This window comes from Monodelphis domestica, chromosome 6, assembly GCF_027887165.1.
Source record: "Monodelphis domestica isolate mMonDom1 chromosome 6, mMonDom1.pri, whole genome shotgun sequence".
In the NCBI taxonomy this organism is placed as follows: Eukaryota; Metazoa; Chordata; class Mammalia; order Didelphimorphia; family Didelphidae; genus Monodelphis; species Monodelphis domestica.
In genome coordinates, this window is record NC_077232.1 from 80,479,450 (window position 1) to 80,500,303 (window position 20,854).

At 39.6% G+C, this 20,854-nt stretch overlaps 1 protein-coding gene across 3 annotated transcripts in view; it reads left to right on the forward strand.

Annotated features, from left to right (window-relative positions):
- The window catches only part of CFAP99 (cilia and flagella associated protein 99), a 192,241-nt gene that overhangs the window by 89,995 nt on the left and 81,392 nt on the right, over positions 1-20,854 (forward strand). For all 3 annotated transcript variants that reach the window (XM_056803661.1, XM_056803660.1, XM_056803662.1), the window contains exons 6-7: positions 9,416-9,590; positions 12,824-12,904. In XM_056803661.1, coding sequence (XP_056659639.1) covers positions 9,416-9,590; positions 12,824-12,904 — 256 coding nt within the window. The remainder of the gene's footprint in view (positions 1-9,415; positions 9,591-12,823; positions 12,905-20,854) is intronic.

The following is a 20,854-nucleotide window of genomic DNA, read 5'->3' on the forward strand; positions in this document are numbered from 1 at the left end:
TTCTTGTACAAGTCTTTTTCCTTATTATCTCTTTGGGGTACAAACCCAGCAGTGCTATAGCTAGATCAAATCTTTTAGTGCACTTTGGGAAAATGATGCCCTCTTGAGTGAAGAAGTTGTGTGAGACAAATTGTCATCTTACTGGCATACTTTACATTCTCCTTGCTAGGGAGCTATTGTCCTTGACCAGCATATTCTAAAATCCTAGACTTCAGATTTGGTCACCCTGACTTTGACTCCACAGCAGTTTCTATTGGTTCTGTTGGATCCCTAATTGGACAATGACCTCTTTCCCCAGTGATGTTCTTTCCTTCAAAGTCTAGTAAATGGTACCCAATCCCTGGCCCTCCCCCTCCTGTCACTGAAGAATTGACTCTGATTTAGTTAAGCTAATCCATTGGCTACTCCAGGCAAGATTCTCCCGAAACTAGATGGATTGATACAATCTGCAATCAATACGAGGTCTGGCCAAATACACTGGAGATGAATAATGTGTATTCTTCAACCTTTACTACATAGCACATTTACTTTACGTCCCACTTGATATATGGTTTAGCTCTTTATGTGATTTACAATCCTCTTGGATACTATTCTACTTTGGTCCTTTAAGGATCCATGACTTAATTCATGAGTAGCTGCTCCCTCCATCAGGATAGATCTTGGCCATTCCACCTTAAGAGAAAATGTTCGTGAGTTTCTATGGTGAAAATTAAAAAAAAAAATTACTTGTGGCCAACCATCTGAGGATGAGTCCCTCCACACTTAGCAAGGTTAGTCCTCCGTCACTGAGTCCATACCCCAAGCCCATCCAATTTGACAGGGCCAAGACCAGCCTTAGAGAACCCAGAGCCAGAACTATCTCCAAGCCACACATGATGAGGAACCTGAGGAGGACATTTGGGGAGGAGATGCTATTATATTTGAGATTATTAAGGAACCTCTCAATGATGCACACCAGAAAGCTATCCACCTGGAATTGGTACACCAATTCACAATGCCTGGGCTAGCCAGAAGCACAATTTAAGATCCATAGCCCAAATCCAAGGCCAATCAAAGTCACTGCCTGGCCCTAAAGTTCCCCAGGGATACCTGGAGAGAGATCATGCTGCATTGGGAAGTGGTTTTAGAGCTAGACACAGGACTGAGGACTCTGGGGAGCAGCTTGTGACAACACAACAGAAAGTTACAGCTACCTCAGCAAAGGTTACCTTTACACGTAGGTGTTTATTGTGGTGCATACATCAGAAAAATGAACGTTTCCATCAAATCTGTGAACTCAGCAATCTGAGGGTTTATAGGAACAACAAATTCTCATGGCACATTAATTCTGAGACAATTACTTTTTTACCATTGAGTTTACTAAATGTAAATTTCTCCCCATTGCAGGGCTTCAATCCAGTACAACATGTTTATTAAGCTCCTACTAAATGCAAGGATTCAGCTAAGCCAGTTTTTCATAGTTTTGTTGTCATTTCTGTTCCACCCTCCTCAAATCTCTTACAGCCTTTTGTCTGAACTTTTATTTTGGACTTCCTTTCTGAGTATAAAATTATCTGTAATAACAACTCAACATGATGCCCTTACAGTTTGTAAAATAAAAAATGTATTTATATAAATAATCACATTTGGTTTTCAGCCCAACACTATGAAAGTAGTATAGGCATTATTACTCCCATTTTATATAGGAGGAAACTGAAGACCAGATTAAGTCATTTTCCCAATGCTACATGGCTAATAAATAGCAGCACCAGAACTGACCTTGAGCCTTTTGATGCTAAATCCAGGGCTTATGTGTTTGAGTCCTGTCTCCTCTGTTTTGACTGTAAATTCTTTAAGGGTAAGGACCATATCTTATTCATCTGTATATACCCTGCAACATGCCTAACACATTATTGTAATACCAATGCAGCCTGATACAGTGAGGCCCCTTCCTCATAGAATAATCAATCAATATTTTCAAGTACCTTCTCTGTGGCAGGCACTGTGTTAAGGCCTGAGCAAGAACTGGTCTGGAAATTTCTATTTCAGATATTTTGATAACTATTTCAATTTGATTGGTTTCTTTAATTATCCTGTGAACTTTGTTTTATGCATTTTAAAACATTTTTCTGGGAAGGGATCCTAGGTCTTGTCAGATTGCCAAAGGGGTTCAAACCCACATAAAAATGGTTAAAAACTTCTTCTATAGGGAAAGAAGGAAAAGGAGAAACACATAGATAAAAACAACTAAAATGACCAAGTCTATAAGCACAGGCCCTGAGCTCCTGGGTGAACCTCAGTGATCCTCTTCGATTGGCTTACAATTGGCACAGTCCAAGATGGTTGGGTTCTACTGAGCCTGGGTTCCCTTTAGCCAATTGAGTATAAAAATCCAGGCTAACCCCCTTGGACTACTCAGAATTAACCTATGGTCCAGGGCAAGGACTATTTTCATGGACTGGTCATTTGGGCCGTTTTATATCCAAGAGGCAGACCCAATCCATAGACAGATAGACAGACAGACAGACAGAGTGAGAGAGATAGATAGACAGAAAGATATAGATAATAGATAGACAGACAGACAGAAAGAGATAGATAGATAGATAGACAGACAGGCAGAAAGAGATAGATAACAGACAGAAAGAGATAGATAGATGAATAGACAGAAAGAGATAGATAGATAGATAGATAGATAGATAGATAGATAGATAGATAGACAGACAGACAGACAGATATATGGATAGGAAGGAAGATTTGTCTCTATTTATTCTTGTGTGTTTTTAACAGTCCTGGTTGGTTTACCATCCCTAAGTCCCTGTTTAGATGAGTTGAGAACAAGAGCTGTCTCTGTGCTTTGAAATCCTAGACTAGGCTTGCAAAAACGACAACTTCTTTCTTCAAGTCACTGCAAATTTTCCAAAGTGCTTTCCTCACAATAAATCTGTGAGCTAGATAGTATAAATATTATTATACCCATTTTATAGGTGAGGAAACAAACTCAGAGGAATAATAACCAGTCAAGTCTAAACAGCTCAAAAATTCAAGAACTGGGCCGCTCAAGTCTAAATTTCTTAATGTTGTATGATTGTCTCCTAGATGGCCACATTTAAAGTTAGGATCAGAACTATGCCCAAATGGCGCTAAAATACAGTCTGCCCTTTGATCCAGCCATAGCACTGTTGGGTTTGTAGCCCCAAAAAGATAATAAGGAAAAAGACTTGTACAAGAATATTCATAGCTGCGCTCTTTGTGGTGGCAAAAAAATTGGAAAATGAGGGGATGCCCTTCAATTGGGGAATGGCTGAACAAATTGTGGTATATGTTGGTGATGGAATACTATTGTGCTAAAAGGAACAATAAACTGGAGGAATTTCATGGGAACTGGAAACCTCCAGAAATTGATGCAGAGTGAAAGGAGCAGAACCAGGAGAACCTTGTACACAGAGGCTGATACACTGTGGCACAATTGAATGTAATGGACTTCTCTACTAGCGGCAATGCAGTGATTCTGAACAACTCAGAGGGATCTATGAGAAATTACACTATCCACATTCAGAGGAAGTACTGTGGGAGCAGAAAAGCAGAAGAAAAACAACTGCTTGAATACATGGGTCGAGGGGGATATGAGTGGGGATGTAGACTCCAAATGAACATCCTAGTGCAAACAACAACATGGAAATAAATTCTGATCACATGTAAAATCCAGTGGAATTGTGCATCGGCTACGGTAAGGGCAGGGGGATGGGAGGGAGGAATAGAATATGATTTTTGTAACCAAGGAATAATGTTTGAAATTGGCCAAATTTAAAAAATTTAAAGAAAATAAAGTTAGGACCAGCTAACACTTAAATATGGATTGATTGAATGAATGAAAATCATTCCTAGATCTTTAAAAACTCCAGTAGCTCCCTATTTCCTCTAGGATCAAATATAAAATCCTCTATTTGGCATTTAAATCCCAATACCACTTGGCCCCTTCCCACTTTTCCAACCTTCTTACATATTATTCCCCTCCAGGGATTGAGCCATCTAACCGCACTGTCCTACTTGCTGTCATTTGCACATGACACTCTCTTGGAGCTCTGGGTCTTTGTTTTGTGGGTGCCCCATGCCTGGCATTCCTTCCCTTCTCAGCCCCCACCTCCTTGCTTCCTTGTCTTCCTTCGCAAGTCAGCTCAAATCCCATCTTCTGTCGGAAAATGGTTTGCTGTCTGCCTAATGGTTTTCCCACTTATTCTGTAAATATCTTGTATGTGCATGTAGTTATTTACATTGTCTCTTCCCATTATATTTCCACATGAGCTCTTGAGATAGGCCTTCCCCACCCTGCTTTCTTAGCAGCTCCAGCACCCAGCACAGTTCCTGGCTCTTAGAAAAGGCTTAATAGATGCTTAGTGCCTCCCTGCCTGAATATAAGAGCAGAGCTCCAATGAGGGATAGGCCAAGGAAGCATCCCAGGGGTACCGCTTTGGGGGCAAGTAAGGAATATACGGAGGAGCCCTTTCAAACCTAACTTCTTACAGATGCACCTTTGCCATGCCAGGAAATCCTCCACTCCACAGCAACTAGGAATTTATTTTGTGCTCAGGAAGGATGTGAAGCCAGAGGGTCTACATTCAAATACTAGATCTGCCATTGACTCCCCAAAGTCATTTTACCTCAATGGTCCTCCATTTTCTCTTGGGTCAAATGTGGGAGTTCTATGTAAGGGCCTCCCTTCTGGTTTTCAAACTATAATCCTGTCCCTTCCAGCATGAAAGTCTGTCATTACAAAATCAAGCTGCACCTGTCATAGGAAAGACTCCAAGCCTTGGGGGGAGACCTCAGACCTCATCCTTGTAACCAGAGCCCACAAGAAGCCAAAGGAGGAGGGCGAAATTCCTCCCTGGTCTCCCAACAAAGAATGCTTATTCTCAGCTCTCCTCCTCCCCACACATGCAGATGCCTACTGACATCACTGAGAGAATTTTGCCCTAAATTTAGAGACTTTTCTCATTTCTCTGCATTGCAGCCTTGGTCTCAGGGCCAGAGCAGTGACTGGAATAGCTGAGTCCCTGAATATTTCCGCGTGGTTCACGCCAGTCACCTCCAAGGTGTGGGGAGAGAAGAGAAATGAGGATCTGTCATCCAGGGTGGTTTTAATTTAAATAGTAAGCATGAAAAGGAAAGTCAACAGAAAAACAGGGCCAGGAGAGGCAAGAGTTGGCTGTTCCATCAGCACCACCTTCTGTTTCCCAAGTTCTACTCTTTCCACTCCATCCCACCGCAGCTGAGTGACCGTGTGCCTCGGGTGCCTGGGAAAATCCATGCCCGGCCTCCCTTTTGAACACTCTAAGGAGGATGGCCAGCCTTGTGATTTAATGAATTGATTTAATTTCACATGGCAGTTGCCAGCTCTTTTATTAGGTTAATAACCTCCTCTGTTGACTGTTTATTAGATGTGAACTCAGAGCATCTGTTAATCAGCATGATTAAGATATTGTCACTCTCACGCACATACACTTCAGCTTGGCTAATAACAGACATCTTTTCTTCAAAGCAGAGATAGGAGGTTTTTGGTAAATACGGAGAACTGATTGCGAGAAGTAGCATGGAGCAGGGGGTAGAGAGTAGGCTTGGCGATCTCACCATTTCTCATGGGTTTGTGGATCATCTCTTTAAAGATGATTCCCAGATTCTTAACCCTAATATGTAGGCTAGACGACCCGAGTTCAAATCCTGATCCAGACACATATTAGCATTGTGACCCTTGGCAAACCACTAAATGTGTCCTCTGGCTGATTAGGAAATATTAATAAATACATAGTGTTTATCCTATATACAGCTTGGTTTGTATATATATATATATATATATATATACATATATATATATATATATATATGTATGTATGTATGTTTGCATGGTGATTCATCAATTGTATTTTGAGTGGATATAAACCTATAGACCAGTTTAAACAAGGGATAGCCTTGGCTGGGACATTTAAAGAGTGATATTTCAATGTAAAAGAGATTATATGCATTTGTTATGATACCTTAATTACAAAATCTTAGGGGCCAGTAATATGCAGTATGTCTTGTGGCACCGTAGAGTGCCAGGCCTGGAGTCAGAAAGACTCATCTTGGGGGCAGCTACTTAGCTCAGTGGATTAAGAGTCAGACCCATAGATGAGGGGTCCTGGGTTCAAATCTGACCTCAGATACTTCTTAGCTGTGTGACCCTGGGCAAGTCACTTAACACCCATTGACTAGCCCTTACTGCTCTTGCCTTGGATCCAATACACAGTATTGATTCTAAGATGGAAGGTGAAGAAGAAAGAAAGAAAGAAAGAAAGAAAGAAAGAAAGAAAGAAAGAAAGAAAGAAAGAAAGAAAGAAAGAAAGAAAGAAAGAAAGAAAGAAAGAAAGAAAGAAAGAAAGAAAGAAAGAAAGAAAGAAAGAAAGAAAGAAAGAAAGGAAGGAAGGAAGGAAGGAAGGAAGGAAGGAAGGAAGGAATGGAGGGAGGGGAAGAGGGAAGAAAGGAAGGGAGGAAGGAAGGAAGGAAGGAAGGAAGGAAGGAATGGAGGGAGGGGAAGAGGGAAGAAAGGAAGGGAGGAAGAAAGGGATGAAGAAAGGGATGAAGGAAGGAAGAAAGGAAGGAAGGAAGGAAGGAACGAATGAACGAATGAACGAACGAACAGAGGGAGGGAAAGAGGGAGGGAAGGAGGGAAGAAAAAGAGAGAATGATGAAACCACATTCAGAAAGACCTGAATTCAAATTCAATCTCAGACTGGTTATGAATCCTCAAGCAAGTTGCTTAAATTCTGTCTGCCTCAATTTCCTCATATATGAAATGAAAATTAAAATCACTCCTATCTCCTGGGGTTACTGTGAGAATAAAATGAAATTACATTTACAAGGTACTATGTAAATTCTAGTTAGTATTAACAAGAGAGGGTTTCTAGGTAGCATAGTTGATAAAGAGATAGGTCTGGAGCCAGGAAGACATCTTCCTGAGTTCAAATCTGGCCCCAGAAACATACTAGCTGTGTGACCCTGAGTCATTTAACTCTGTTTGACTTTGTTTCATCATCTACAAAATGAGCTGGAGAAAGCAATGGCAAACTACTCCAGTATCTTTTGCCAAGAAAACTTAAAATGGGGTCAGGAAGAGTTAGGCATGACTGAAAATGACTTTAACAACATTAATAACAAAAAAAAAATGGGTGTTCTAAATAAATCTTGAAACTGATGATTAATGAAAAACTGGAACTTGCAGTTGGATCATTTCAGTCCTGGATTCACCTTATCTATATGATGTATAAAATTTGAATCAGAAAGGATACCTAACCAGATTTACAATGCTATTGAAAATGATCAGTTTTAACAGTACTAAATACTAATTACTTAACCATTGGCCTACTTTCTTATTTAATTGATTGCCTGATGCCAATCAATTCAACATATTACTTAGAAATGTCATTTAGATTCAGAGCTATAGAGAACCTTGGAAACCATTGAATCTAACCTCCTTACTTTACTAATGAGGAAACTGAGGCTAAAAGAAGTTAAGTGACTTTCTCAGAGTTATATAGCTTATATATATATATATATATATATATATAGTTATATAGTTATATAGTTATATAGCTAGTTGGAGACAGAATTAGAACTCAGGTCTTTCTGACACATTAGGATAAATCCTAATAAGTTGATTGTTTTTAATCATGCCAATACTGCAGATTTCTATAAAATAATATTTTTGGTGTTGAGAAATGTTTTTGGTCAAGAGCTTTTAAAAGAGTTTTTTTTTTACCTATTTCTTCAAAATTTAAATTAAACATAAACTTTCTGAATGACAAAAAAAAATGAGCTGGAGAAGAAAATGTGAAACCACTCCAGTATCTTTGCCAAGAAAACCCAAAATGGGGTAATGAAGAATCAGACATTATTGAAAAATTATTGAATAACAACTGATTAGTTGAAGAACTACCCACAAACTGCTTCCTTCTTTCTTTCCTTCTTTCCTTCCTTCCTTTCTCTCTCTCTCTCTTTCTTTCTTTCATCTTAGAATCAATACTGTGTATTGGTTCCTAGGCAATGGGAGTTAAGTGACTTGCCCAGGGTCACGCAGCTAGGAAGTATCTGTGTTTAGATTTGAACCCAGAACCTCCCATCTCTAGACTTGACTCTCGATCCATTGAGCTACCCAGCTGCCTCCCACAAACTGCTTTTCAAAAGACTTGGTATTCAAACTGCCTCCATATTCTTTGTGTTCGTACAACATATCCATACTATTCATTCACATTTTCATAGCCTATGTTTTCCCTCATCTGTGGGAAATAGGGTTGGTTATCCAATATTTATTGGAAGCGATCAATATTATTTTATTATTTATTAATAATAATAACTAACCAAATGCCACCTCCTCCATGAGGCCTTTCCTAAACTTGATTTTGTCTGTGATCACACAGGTACTGGGTGACAGAGCAAAGATTCAAACCAAATCTAAGGATTAGTATCATCATTATATGCACATGTTTTATATCCCTACTAGAATATAAGCTCCATGAGGGCAAGGATTATTTTATCTAAAGCATAAGCCTGACCATCTCTCTCTCTCTCTCTCTCTCTCTCTCTCTCTCTCTCTCTCTCTCTCTCTCTCTCTCTCTCTCTCTCTCTCTCTCTCTCTCTCTCTCCTTCTCTCCCTCCCTCTCTCTCCCTCCCCCCCCTCTCTCTCTTCTCTCTCTCTCCTTCTCTCCCTCTCTCTCTCTCCCTCCCTCCCTCTCTCTCTCTCTCTCTCTCTCTCTCTCTCTCTCTCTCGCACAGTGAAAGCTGAAACTGCTCTGAAAATCCTTTCAATAAATTCCAGTGGTTCCCTATTGCTTCCAAGATCAAATATTGGCATTCAAAATCCTTTATAATCTAGTCCCACATACTTCCAAGTCTTCTTACACTTTAATCCCTGCCACATATTCTTTGATCCAGTCAAAGACCTCCTGACCATTCCACAAACAAGACACCCCATTTCCTCTGGCTGTCCCCCATGCCTGGAATGCTCTTCCTACTCCACTCCACCTACTGACCTCTGTCACTTCCTTTAAGTCCTGATTAAAAACTTTTACTGGGAGTCTTTCCCAACCCTTTTCCTTCTAGTGCCCTCCCCTCTGTTAATTACTTCCTACTTCATCCTACATAAAGATTGATTTGTATAAAGGTTTGCATGTTGCCTCCTCCATTATTTTGTAAGCTCTTTCAGGGTAGAGACTGTCTTTTAGCTCATTTTTGTATCCTGAGCATTTAGCCCAGTGCCTGGCACATACTTTGCTTAACACGTTAATGTTTGTTGATTAATTGATTAACTTTGCGTCATTACAACATGTTATACTGATCAAATACTTAATAAATGTCTATTGATCAACTGAATTGACTCTTCTCTTGTTTTTGCTATTGTTTCAAGATGGGAACCAGATATCCAAGCACTGATCAAATACCTGAGCGATGTATTAGAGAACAGGAAACGCCGGCACAAGGCAGCAAAGATAACCAAGCCGAAGGAGTTTAATTTGACTATCCCGAGGCCCCGAAGCATTTTAATTCCTGATGAAATTCCAGGTTTGAAGAAGCCAGATCCAGTGAGTATTTGCTACTTTATTTAGCAGGACACACGAACATTTATGCTATCACGATATAAGGGAATATGAACTTAACTAGAAGAAAAGCACTAATGGTTAAATCCCTACCATACAGGAGGGGTTGGGATCTGATGTGCACTAATGATTAGGAGTAATTAATAGGCTCCTTGGGAAGGGATGACGCTAGAGTAAAAGGATATGGCCCATGGTGTGATCCTAGAGAATTGGCAAAGTATCAAACAGTATTCAGTCAAACCAAAATTTATTGGTTTGTAGACATTCATAGATTTAATGCTGGAAGGGACCTTAAAAGTCATCTAGTCTAATCTTCTCATTTTAGATATGATGAAAGGAAAGTGCATAAAAGTTAGATGATTTTGTCCATGGTCAAGTACCGAATGACAGAGCAAAGATTCAAACTCAGAACCTTCCACTCCAAATCCATTGCTCCTTGCACTATGGAGTGGACAAACCCAAGGATTAGATAGATAGGAGCCACCAAAAAAAAATTTTTTTTTCAACAGATGTTCAAACCATTCCTATGAACAATGAATAGTGGCTAGACAACAGCTTGTCATGTACAATTTCCATCATACTGTTGGTATGAAATTGTTTCAGAATTTATGAACTCTCCATCCCTGGAGGCCTTCCAGAAGACAACAGATGACCACTTATAGGAAATGGAGAGGAGCTTAAGATATAGCTTGGACAACCAACATGACTCTCAAAAGTCTTGACATTCTATGATGCCATGACTACGTTTTAGGAATTCAAGTCATGACCAAAAAACCTATCATCTAGTAGTCAATCTACTAGACAGAATTTTCTCTATAATTCTAGACTGGTCCTCAGAAAACAGATCAGGCCTCTTTATTTAGCTTTCAAGAACCTAGTGTCACTCCCACCCCTCAGGAGGCAAGAGTAGCCCTTTGAGGAGGACTTTGCCCAGACTCTTTAAAAAGATTGGGCACAACTGTATACACGGGCAATCACAGATAATCCAAGAGACCAGAAGGGGAGGAGATAGAGTATAATTGCCAAGTTGTTCATCTGAAATTATCATAGGTATATTTATTATAATATATTAATATAATATATAATAAATATGTTTTCATTTTTGGAAATGGCTTTGAATAGGTGTTCAATTATCTTTTTGGTTATGTAAATTTCCTAACAATAATAGCATTTTTGTAATGTGTTTGCATCTTTAAAGCACCGTGAGACATGGAGGACAGTTCTTAGGTTCCTATGCCTTGGCTATTTCTATAGCATATGTTATAACATTTTTATTAGTGGTCTGTGATGCAATGCCATAAATAGTTTGTTGATATTGTTGTCAAGTTGTTTCCATCATTTCCAACTCTTCATGACCGTTTTCTTGGCTTAGACACTGGAGTAGTTTGCTATTTCTTTCTTCATCTCATTTTACAGATGAGGAAAATGAGGCAAATTGTGTGAAGTGACTTGCCCAGGGCTACCCAGCTAGTATGTGTCTGAAATCAACTTTGAATTCCAGAAGATGAGTATTCTTGACTCAACACTCTATCCCCTGTGCCATGTATTGGTCTTCATAAATAATGACAACATAAATAATTATAATAATTTTTATTTGACCGAGGTCTATGATTTCAATACTATAATGGACTTCTGGTGAGGAACTTCCTCTACCAAAGATAGCTAGGAGGTGTAGTAAGTAGAGTGATGGACTTGGGAGTCAACAATACTTGGGTTCAAATCTTGCCTAGCTCTTTCAGCCTTAGTTTCTCGTCTTAAAATGAGGATGATAATCACAGCATCTCTCAGGGTTGTTGCAAGGATAAAGTATTATGTAAAAACCTGATAATTTTATACTATCATTATTACCAAAACACAGATCAGTTATCTTTATAGTATGAGAAGCTTGCCTATGGTATTAAAAAAGTAAGTGATTTGTCCTGGGTCACCCAATCAGTAATATGTCAAGGATGGGATGTGAACCTAGGTCTTCTTAACCTTGAGAGCAACACTCTATCCACTGTGCTAGCCTGACTCTAAGAAATTAAATGTTATTTAAGAAAACACAAGATGCAAGTGTGGTTTTATGATTTCATGTTATCTTCATGAAAGTCATTTTAAAAATCAATAAGTCAGAAACCAAGGCTGAAAGATTAATGACTTGCCCAAAGCCACACAAGTAAGGAGAGATCAGACACAAACCCACCATCCTATAGTTACAAATCCAATGTTTTTCTCCAACTATGCCTTTTCTACCATGTTGGAATTTTTATTAAGTCCCACTCCAGTGCTACAGGGAACATAAAAACACGATAACAACAACAATAATAACGATCACTCCTATTTCTCTAACACTTTTAAAATTTACAAAACCTTTTACTCTCATCAATTTTGGGAGGCTGGAAATGAAAATATTATCTTCACTTTACACTGAAGAAATGGAGGTTCAGAGGATTTACATTGCTCCCCAAAGGTCACATACAGTGACTAAGTTGAAGGTCTCTTCCAGCTACAGATACTGTGACCCCCCCCCAAATCCTTTTTCTCCATCATAGCTTATCAAATAACTGAAGACCACAATCTCATTCCCCGAAGCAAAGACTTCATTTAAAGAGGTATTAGGAGGGAAAGCACTTTGTAAACTTCAAAAATGCTACATAATTGTGAGTTATTACTGCTGGGTGGCCCAGAGTTAGGAATACTCATTTTCCATAGTTCAAATCCAGCCTCAGATTCTTATTAAATAAGCTTTATAACCCTGGGCAAGTCACTTAACCCAATTTGCCTCAGTTTTCTCATCTTAAAAATGAGCTGGACAAGGACATGACAAACCACTCCAATATCTTTGCCAAGAAAACTCCAAATGAGGTTACAAAGAGTCACATACTATTGAAAATGATTGACTAGCATTATTGCTAATATCATAATCTGGCCATGGAGTTGGGACTCACAGTCAGTTGGCAAAACTTGTCAGCTCATTGTAACAAGGAACACACAAGTGTCAGCCAAACAAAACAGAAACAGAAGAGAAGCTCAAGCACAGAACTGCTTTTCACAAATCAGTACACCACACTCAGCACCAGATTTCTGCAGATCCAGGCGAATGGCGGCTTTACACTCAACATAAGATGAAAATAAGGATTATTGGTATTACTGGGGTTCTTGTTTCTTTCAAGATTGCTGTTTTGTGTTTTCCTCTTGGTTTGCTTAATAATTCAAGTCACTGCCATCCTGCACAGGTACCTCAGACCACATATCAGATTCCAAAAGTACAGAAGCAACTGGGAGTCATCAAGAAAGAGAATCGCCAGAAGGCAGAGGTAAGATATATTCTGTTTGTTTGCCTTAGTACAACCCCTGAGGAAAATTGACAAGGCTAAATTAAGTCAACAAAAATGTAGGACTATTTATTAAAGAGCTGACATTGCTAATAGATCTGTATAGCTGACCAAAGTGCTTTTCCCCCACGACAGCCAAAGGATTCATAGGATTGAGGATTGGAAGAGATTTTAGAAAGCAACAAGTCCCTTCATTTTACAGATGAGTAAACTGTGACCCATAAATGTTAAATGGCTTAAGTTGCACATAAGAGAGCTTAGATTTGAACACAGGTCTCCTCGTGGCAAATTCATTTCTCTCTTTATACTCCCCCATCACTTCTTTAAAAAAAACAAACAACCCCCTCCCCCTTACTTTCTGAATTAGAATTGATACTAAGTATTGGTTTCAAGGCAAAAGAAGAGCAAGTTAGGGCTAGGCAATGGGGATTAAGTGACTTGCCTAGGGTCACCCAGATGGGAAGTGTCTGAGGTTAAATTGGAACCCAGGACCTCCCAACTTTGGGTCTGACACTCTATCCACTGTGCTCCTTAGCTACTTCTACCCCATTGCTTTGTGAAGAAGTACATGTATTAGGAGGAGCTACGTGAGAGTCAGGCATAGCAATGGGAGGTCCTGGGTTCCAGTCTGACCTCAGATACTTCCTACCTGTGTGACCTGGGGCAAGCCACTTAATCCCCATTGCCTAGCCCTTCCCCCCCTTCTGCATTGAAATTAATACACTGTATTGATTCTAAGATGGAAAGCAAGGTTTAAAAAAGATTTTTAAATAGTTTAAAGAATGACATGCGCATAACCCAGTGGAATTGCCTGTGATCTCCAGGAGCAGGGAAGGAGAGAACATAAATCTTATAACCATGGAAAAATATTCTAAATAAATAAAAAAATAAAAAATAAAAATAGTTTAAAGGTTTTAAAAAAAAGTACATGTATCAGGAGATCTTATTTACAGATAAAGAAACTGAGGTTTAGAGAATTGAAGGAATTTTCCAATGGTAATACCTTTACTACATTTCACACTCAAAATTAAAACCCAGGTTTTCTGGTTATGAGTCCAGTGTTCTTTTCATGAAGCCACACTGTCTCTGCAAAAAAAAAAAAAGCAACGGTAACCACAAGGTCATTAAGTCTAGGACATACCCAAGAAGTACAAAACCATAATCAAGTCTTCTGATAAAACTATGACCCTCTGCTCAGCTCCTGAACACTATCCTTTGCCCCAGGTAATGTAGCCAATACGTCTCATCTCTGGAATTTAAGCCTAGATTTTCCTCCTTTGAGTCCAATGTCTTTTGTGTGAAACCATTCTGAGGACAAGCCCTGGCTAAGCCTGTAGAGCACCAAAGCCGTGATTTATATTAAATCCCTTGCTGTAGTAGCCCAAAAGATTCTGTGGTTACTGCCTACACCTTGAGCTATACCCCAATCCCCCACATATCAGATCTATATCTAGCCTACCCACTAAAGTTTCTAAATTAAGACCACATATGTGATTGTGCTACATGGACCATCGACTGCAGGACTGTCTGGTAGTCAAATCATATAAAACTTGCAGCAAAATTAATCTTGTTGTCATTCAATTGAGTCTGACTTTCATGACTGACCCTGTGGACCACAACACAAAAATACTGTTTGTGAGATTTTGTTGGCAAAAATACTGGAGTGGTTTGCCATTTCCTTCTCCAGTGGATTGAGGCACATAGAGAAAGTGACTTGCCCAGGATCATATATCTAGTAAGTATCTAAAGCTGAATTTGAACCTAGGTCTTTCTCTATCCATTGAGCCACCTAGCTGCCTCAAAAAAAACTTCATCTTATCCATATTTCTTTATTTATTTTATAAATAAATAATAAAAAATTTATTATATTTTTATTTTATTGATTAATTAAGAAAACATTTCCATGGTTACATGATTCATGTTCTTTCACTCCCTTCCTCCCACCCCCCTCCTATCATAGCCAATGTGCAATTCCACTGGGTTTTACATGTGTCATTGATCAATACCTATTTCCATATTATTAATATTTGTACTAGGGTGATCATTTAGAGTCTATCCCCAATCATGTCCCCTTTGACCCATGTAGTCAAGCAGTTGTTTTTCTTCTGTGTTTCTACTCCCACAGTTTTTTCTCTGAATGTGGATAGTGTTCTTTCTCATAAGTCCCTCAGAATTGTGCTTGTTCATTGCATTGCTGCTAGTAGAGAAGTCCATTACATTTGAATGTGCCTCTGTGTACAATGTTCTCCTGGTTCTGCTCCTTTCACTCTGCATCAATTCCTGGAGGTGGTTGTTCCAGTTCACATGGAATTCCTCCAGTTAATTATTCCTTTTAGCACAATAGTATTCCATCATCTTATCCATATTTAATTTAGAACACTCTTAATCATTACTGAACAGCATGCTAAGGATAAATGGAAAGAAGGTCATATCAATAAAATGACTATAATTGTTTACACCATCCGCAAAACAAGACAGTTGATCTGTGGGAGAAGAAAGGCAAAAAATTTTGCATACACTTCTAAGGTGAAGAGCAGCCTTTCTCCCACTCTGAAGTTGCCTGACAGCAACATTTTATAAAAGCAGAGAGAGCCAGGTTTCTCAGCTTCTATTTCAGGCACATCCACCTTATACCACAATTGCAAAATTCCTTTGGAAAGAAAAACAAAAGGAGGGCAACCAGGATGGTAAAGTGTCTTGAGTTTATGCCATATGAATATCTATTAAATGAATGCAGACTGTTCAGCCTGGAGAAGAGACTTGCTGGGACCTGATAGATATCTTCAAATATTTATCCAGAATTACTATGGAGGTTAAAGGATTAGATTTGATCTGTTTGCCCCAACAGGGAAGAACCCGAAGCAATAGATGAATTTGCAAAGAGGGAAATTTATTCACATCAGGAAAAAATAAAACTACTTCTTAACAAATCAAGCTGTGCTATGAACTGTCTTGGGAAGTACTGGGGACCCCCCTCCTTTTGGGAGGTTCTTAAACTAAGGCTGGATAATGGCTTGTTGAGTATGTTATAATAAGGATTCTTTTCATATATAAGCTGGGTATTAAGATGGCCAGTTCTCAAATCTTATGATTCTTTGATTGTCTAATTCTATGAATAAAAGAGGGTGAAACTCTTCGTGGATGAGCAAATATGACTGTGGATGTGTAGTATTCCTGGATTCCTTAGAGTTCTGTGTATGTGTGTGTGTGTGTATCTCTAAGGAAGAATTTAGTGCTAGCCTGTACTGTGAGTGGCCTGAAGCCTTGGGCACAGAAGACACTTAAAGGTTTAACATTGATAATGTCACCAGGGCAATGATAACTGGATTGTTGACTACACATTATGAGGCTTTCTCTATTCTTTTGAGCATGCCTGTGTCACAGGAAAATGGACCCCGGTAGCAGTTCAATTGACTTTTACATCTCAACATCTCATGTTTGTTTTTTAGTTTTAGATGTCCAGTATCTAAACCCAACAGCCAACACCATTATAGAACATACAAAGACAGAAGTCCAATACCTTCCTCCAGCAGCTGTTTCCTCACCCCTAAATACCACCTCCATATCCTAAGACAGAGATTTCCAAATGCATCCCTATTAAAAGCCCCCCATTAAACCCTTTCTCTCGGGTCCTTGACCTACTGACCCTTCTCTATGTTCCTCACTGTTATATGTGACTAAAATAGAGGTTAGCGAGCTGAATAGAAATTGGGGTCATGAAGTGGTGGATTGCCTCTGGTGACATAATGATGAGTTATGCAGAAAACAGCCTAGGCAAAAAAAATAGACTGGAGACAGGGCTGACAGCCCAGAGGGGTGGGTAGAAGGATCAGTAAGGAAGAGCCACAGATCCCTGACTTTTAGGAGTCTTAGGATAGACATTTCAGCCTTAAGAAATTGGGAGGAGAAGATGCTTGTCCAGGGACCCAACTATCTTTTTTTGTGTTTCTACACTTATGGAGGCAAGAAGGTAGCTGCCGTCACCAATAGTCTTATCAAGGGCACCAGGCTTCCTCCCATTACGAGGCTTCCCTGCATTAGAACCAAAGATATTCCCATTCCTTGACAGTCAGCTGACTGAGATATTCCAGGAATTCTTCATGGGTCACAGTTGTTCCAGCAGTCATCTGTATGAATCCTTGCCACAGTACTGAGACTCCTCACAGGACCAAGTTGTTAATCATTGCCAAAAGTTTAGTCATTACTATACCTTTATTCATTAAGAGGCAGTGCACAGGTCTGTCCCAGAACAGGGACAGAAGTTCTAATGATGAAAATGATAGGAATGAAGATGATCTCTCCATGGTCAGGACCCTCTCAAGATTCTAGGTTCACATAGATTGGATCTGAACCAAAAGAGATCATTTTCTTTCCTTGGCTCATTGCTTCCACCCATAATTTAATCCAGGAAAATCTCCAAATATAGTTAAGGTATACCTTTTGTCTATATTTCTATGGATACGGGTAAAAAGGATACCCTAGCTATCATACCCACACTCAAGGTAACAAGTGCAAATCTTAAAAAGTGTAATATTTAATTATCCTACAGCAAATGTAAATGACAAAAAAAAAAGATTTCACAGAAATCTATAAACAGACACAGAAAACACATAAAGGCCACATAGTAGTCCACAAGTTCACCAAAGAAAGTCATTTAATTTGGAATTGTCAGTTGACATTTAAACAAAATATCTCTATCCTGCATAATCCTCCATAGTTACTCTTAAAATCACAGTACCACTCTGTATATTAGACTCCCCCAAAATAGACAGATACACTTTAGGGATACTGAATGTATCCTTTAACGGAATATTCACTGTCTGAAAAACTAATTGTAATAATGGGAGTTGACAACATTTTGCCTCATTGTAAGTCATCTTAACCTTAAAAATTCCTCTCATTGTAGCGATGCATTGGAGATCTATCCAGAACACACTTGGAAACTTTCAGGAAATCTTTTCACACTTTCACTAAGTCTTTAAGCATCTCTTCTTCTTCTTTCTTCTTCTTCTTCTTCTTCTCTTCCTCCTCCTCCTCCTCCTTCTTTTTCCTACCCTTACCTTCTATCTTAGTATCAGTTGTAAGGCAAAAGAATGATAAGGACTAGGAAACTGAGGTTAAGTGATGTGCCCAGGGTCACACAGCTAGGAAGTGCATGAGGTCAGATTTGAACCCAAGGACTTCCCAGTTGCAGGCCTGGTTCTCTACCTACTGAGCCACTTAGTTGCCCCAATATCTCTTTTTAAAATATATATTTTTTGATAACTTCTTTCAATACAATTGGTTTCCTTTGTAATCCTATGTATTTTATTTTACTCATTTAAAAACATGATTCTGAAAAGGAGTCTCTACCAAATTGCCAGTGGGATCTATAATCAAAAAAGTTGGGAAAAAACCCTGCTCTAGAAGAATATCCAAGCTCTTCATTTTGGACTGCCCACAAGAAAATTCTCAAGGTTGATGTTGCTCAAGAAATCTCCCTTTTCTGGCTAGGACACTAGACTATTGGGTCACACTGCCTACAAAATCAAAATTCTCTCTCCTTGGGCCTAGAGACAGGAGATCCTGGATTCAAATTTGACCTCAGACACTTCCTAACCCCATTGCCTAGCCCTTACTGTTCTTCTGCCTTGGAACCAATGCACAATACTGATTCTAAGATGGCAGGTAAGGGTTGTTGTTGCTTTTAATTCCCTCTTCTCTACAGAAGAGACTAAGGTTTAAGCATATTGTCTAAGAACTCTCCTGTCAAGCTGAACGAACACGCCTCCTCACCATGTGCTTATGCAACAATTCTCTTCTGAACTGAGCGAGCGCCATCTTTCAGACTGGTAGAAGCCATTCTCTGGTCTCTGACCTGGGCTCAGAGAGCTGGAGGCATGCATATTATCTGCCTGCCAGTCCCTGTCAGACCTTGTTTTCCTGCAGAATCATGTCTCACTCTTTCACATGGAGGACGTGAAAGGATATCACACTTTATTTTCACAGGTATCCATACAATTCTCCCATGTTTCTGCCTCCAGGCTGCCATTAACAACCCCTTTGAGGAGGTAACTATGTCCGTGCACAGGTTGTAAACCAGGAAGTCCAGGCAGTTCTGCCAACTCACTTTTTCAGTACAGAAGGAAGGGACAGTTCCTACTCTCCTCTATTCCCAACCTTCCTGGTCAGTGAATCCTGATGGAGATAGCCCTGGTCCCTGAAACCCAATCAAGAGCCATGCCACTTTCTCAACAAGGCACCGGTGAGTATGAGCGTATACTCCAAAGAGAGGTACCCATTTGGCACCCCCAAACAGGCTCACCTCTCTATAAAATCATCAAGGCTAAGTAGCTCCCTTCAGCTGCCTTTATACACAAACAGAAGAGGCCACAAGGGAGAGACCACTTGCAAGAGTTTCAAACATTGAAGCCAGTCAGCTTTGTGATAGGGTCAGTCCAAGGAGCAGGGGTGCCACTAGCATATGGACAGGCAGGAATTGTTATTCAACATATCATTCAAAAGATTCAAAATGTTATTCAATATTATTATTATTGGATGAATTATTAGAGGAAAGCTACAAGGGTAATCCACTACTCTGCTCCCACCAAAGGGGAAACTGAGTTGCTAAAAATCGATTATAGGGTCCAGCTAGGTGGCTCAGTAGATTAAGAGCGAAGCCTAGAGATGGGAGATCTTTGGTTTAAATCTGACCTCAGACCCTGGGCAGATTGCTTAATTCCCATTACCTAGCCCTGGCCACTCTTCTGCTTTGGAACCAATACACAGCATTTATTCTAAAATGGAAGGTAAGGGTTAAAGAAAAAAAAACCTGATTATAAGGATAAATTTCAAGAATGGGATGAAAAATTAAAGAGTAAGAAGTAGTCCTGCATGAAAATAAAAAGCCATCAACCTCTGCATAATGCTACCTCCTTTCCCAGATAAGCCCAAAAGTAGATTCTGCCCTGTCCCTCTACTTACCTCAGCAAGTGGCTTCTACCTCCAGCCAGCAACTCCAGGAGAATAAAGCCTTAAATAGAGCTCTGATGGATAAAAGATTTTCAGAAGGTTATGCTGGTAGAGGAAAGAATATACTGAAAGTCTTTTTTCTCTTAATAGTAGCCAGCATGTCCACTTTTGTGGCCCAAAATAAAATAATTATTTTCACTGTTCAAGTATAATCAATCATTATTCCAAAATGAAAAAAAAAAAGGAACTGGTCTTGAAACCTGAGTCACCATATCCCTCTTCAGCCTAATGGCTGGGTCTCTGTGACCTTACCAAACAGTCCTAGAGATTTAAGACTTTGTTTCCTTAAAGAAATATGTCTTACTCTTTTGCATGGGGGATGTGAAAGAATATTATTCTTTATTTACCGTGGAATTTTTTTTAACATTCTCCCTGTGTTGTATGTAGTAGGGGATATGTAGAATTTTAGAATTAAAAGTTAATCTGAGACACCATCTAAGAAGCCCAAGAAGTAAGTGGATGGTACAATTAAAACACATTAAAAAGGCACTGATTTCTAAATCAAAAGTCCTTGATTGGAATACCAGCCCTGCTACTTCTCTGATTTTTAAAGTCTCTGGGTCTCTGTTTCCCCCTCGATAAAAGGGAGGGAAGAAAGAGTTGGCCTCAATAGCCTCTGAGACCCCTTCCAGCTCTTACACAAATGTACGATCTTGCAAACAAATGCCAAGGCCCCAGCTGGTGAACATTCGGACCCTGTCCTCAGTGAGCTTATGCCTCTCCATCCTCTGGCATTCTTTCTGAGAGACAGAAAACTGAGCTCAGTCATAGAGGAGAGCAGACATAGCCCTTACACTGGGCCTAAAAGATGGGTCATTCTCCCCCCAGATCCTCTTAGTGGTGGGTGCATTCAGACTCCAATATAGGACAGACACGTGCTTTTGTCTTCCTCTCCCAAGAGCTCAGTGGTAAAGGCAATGC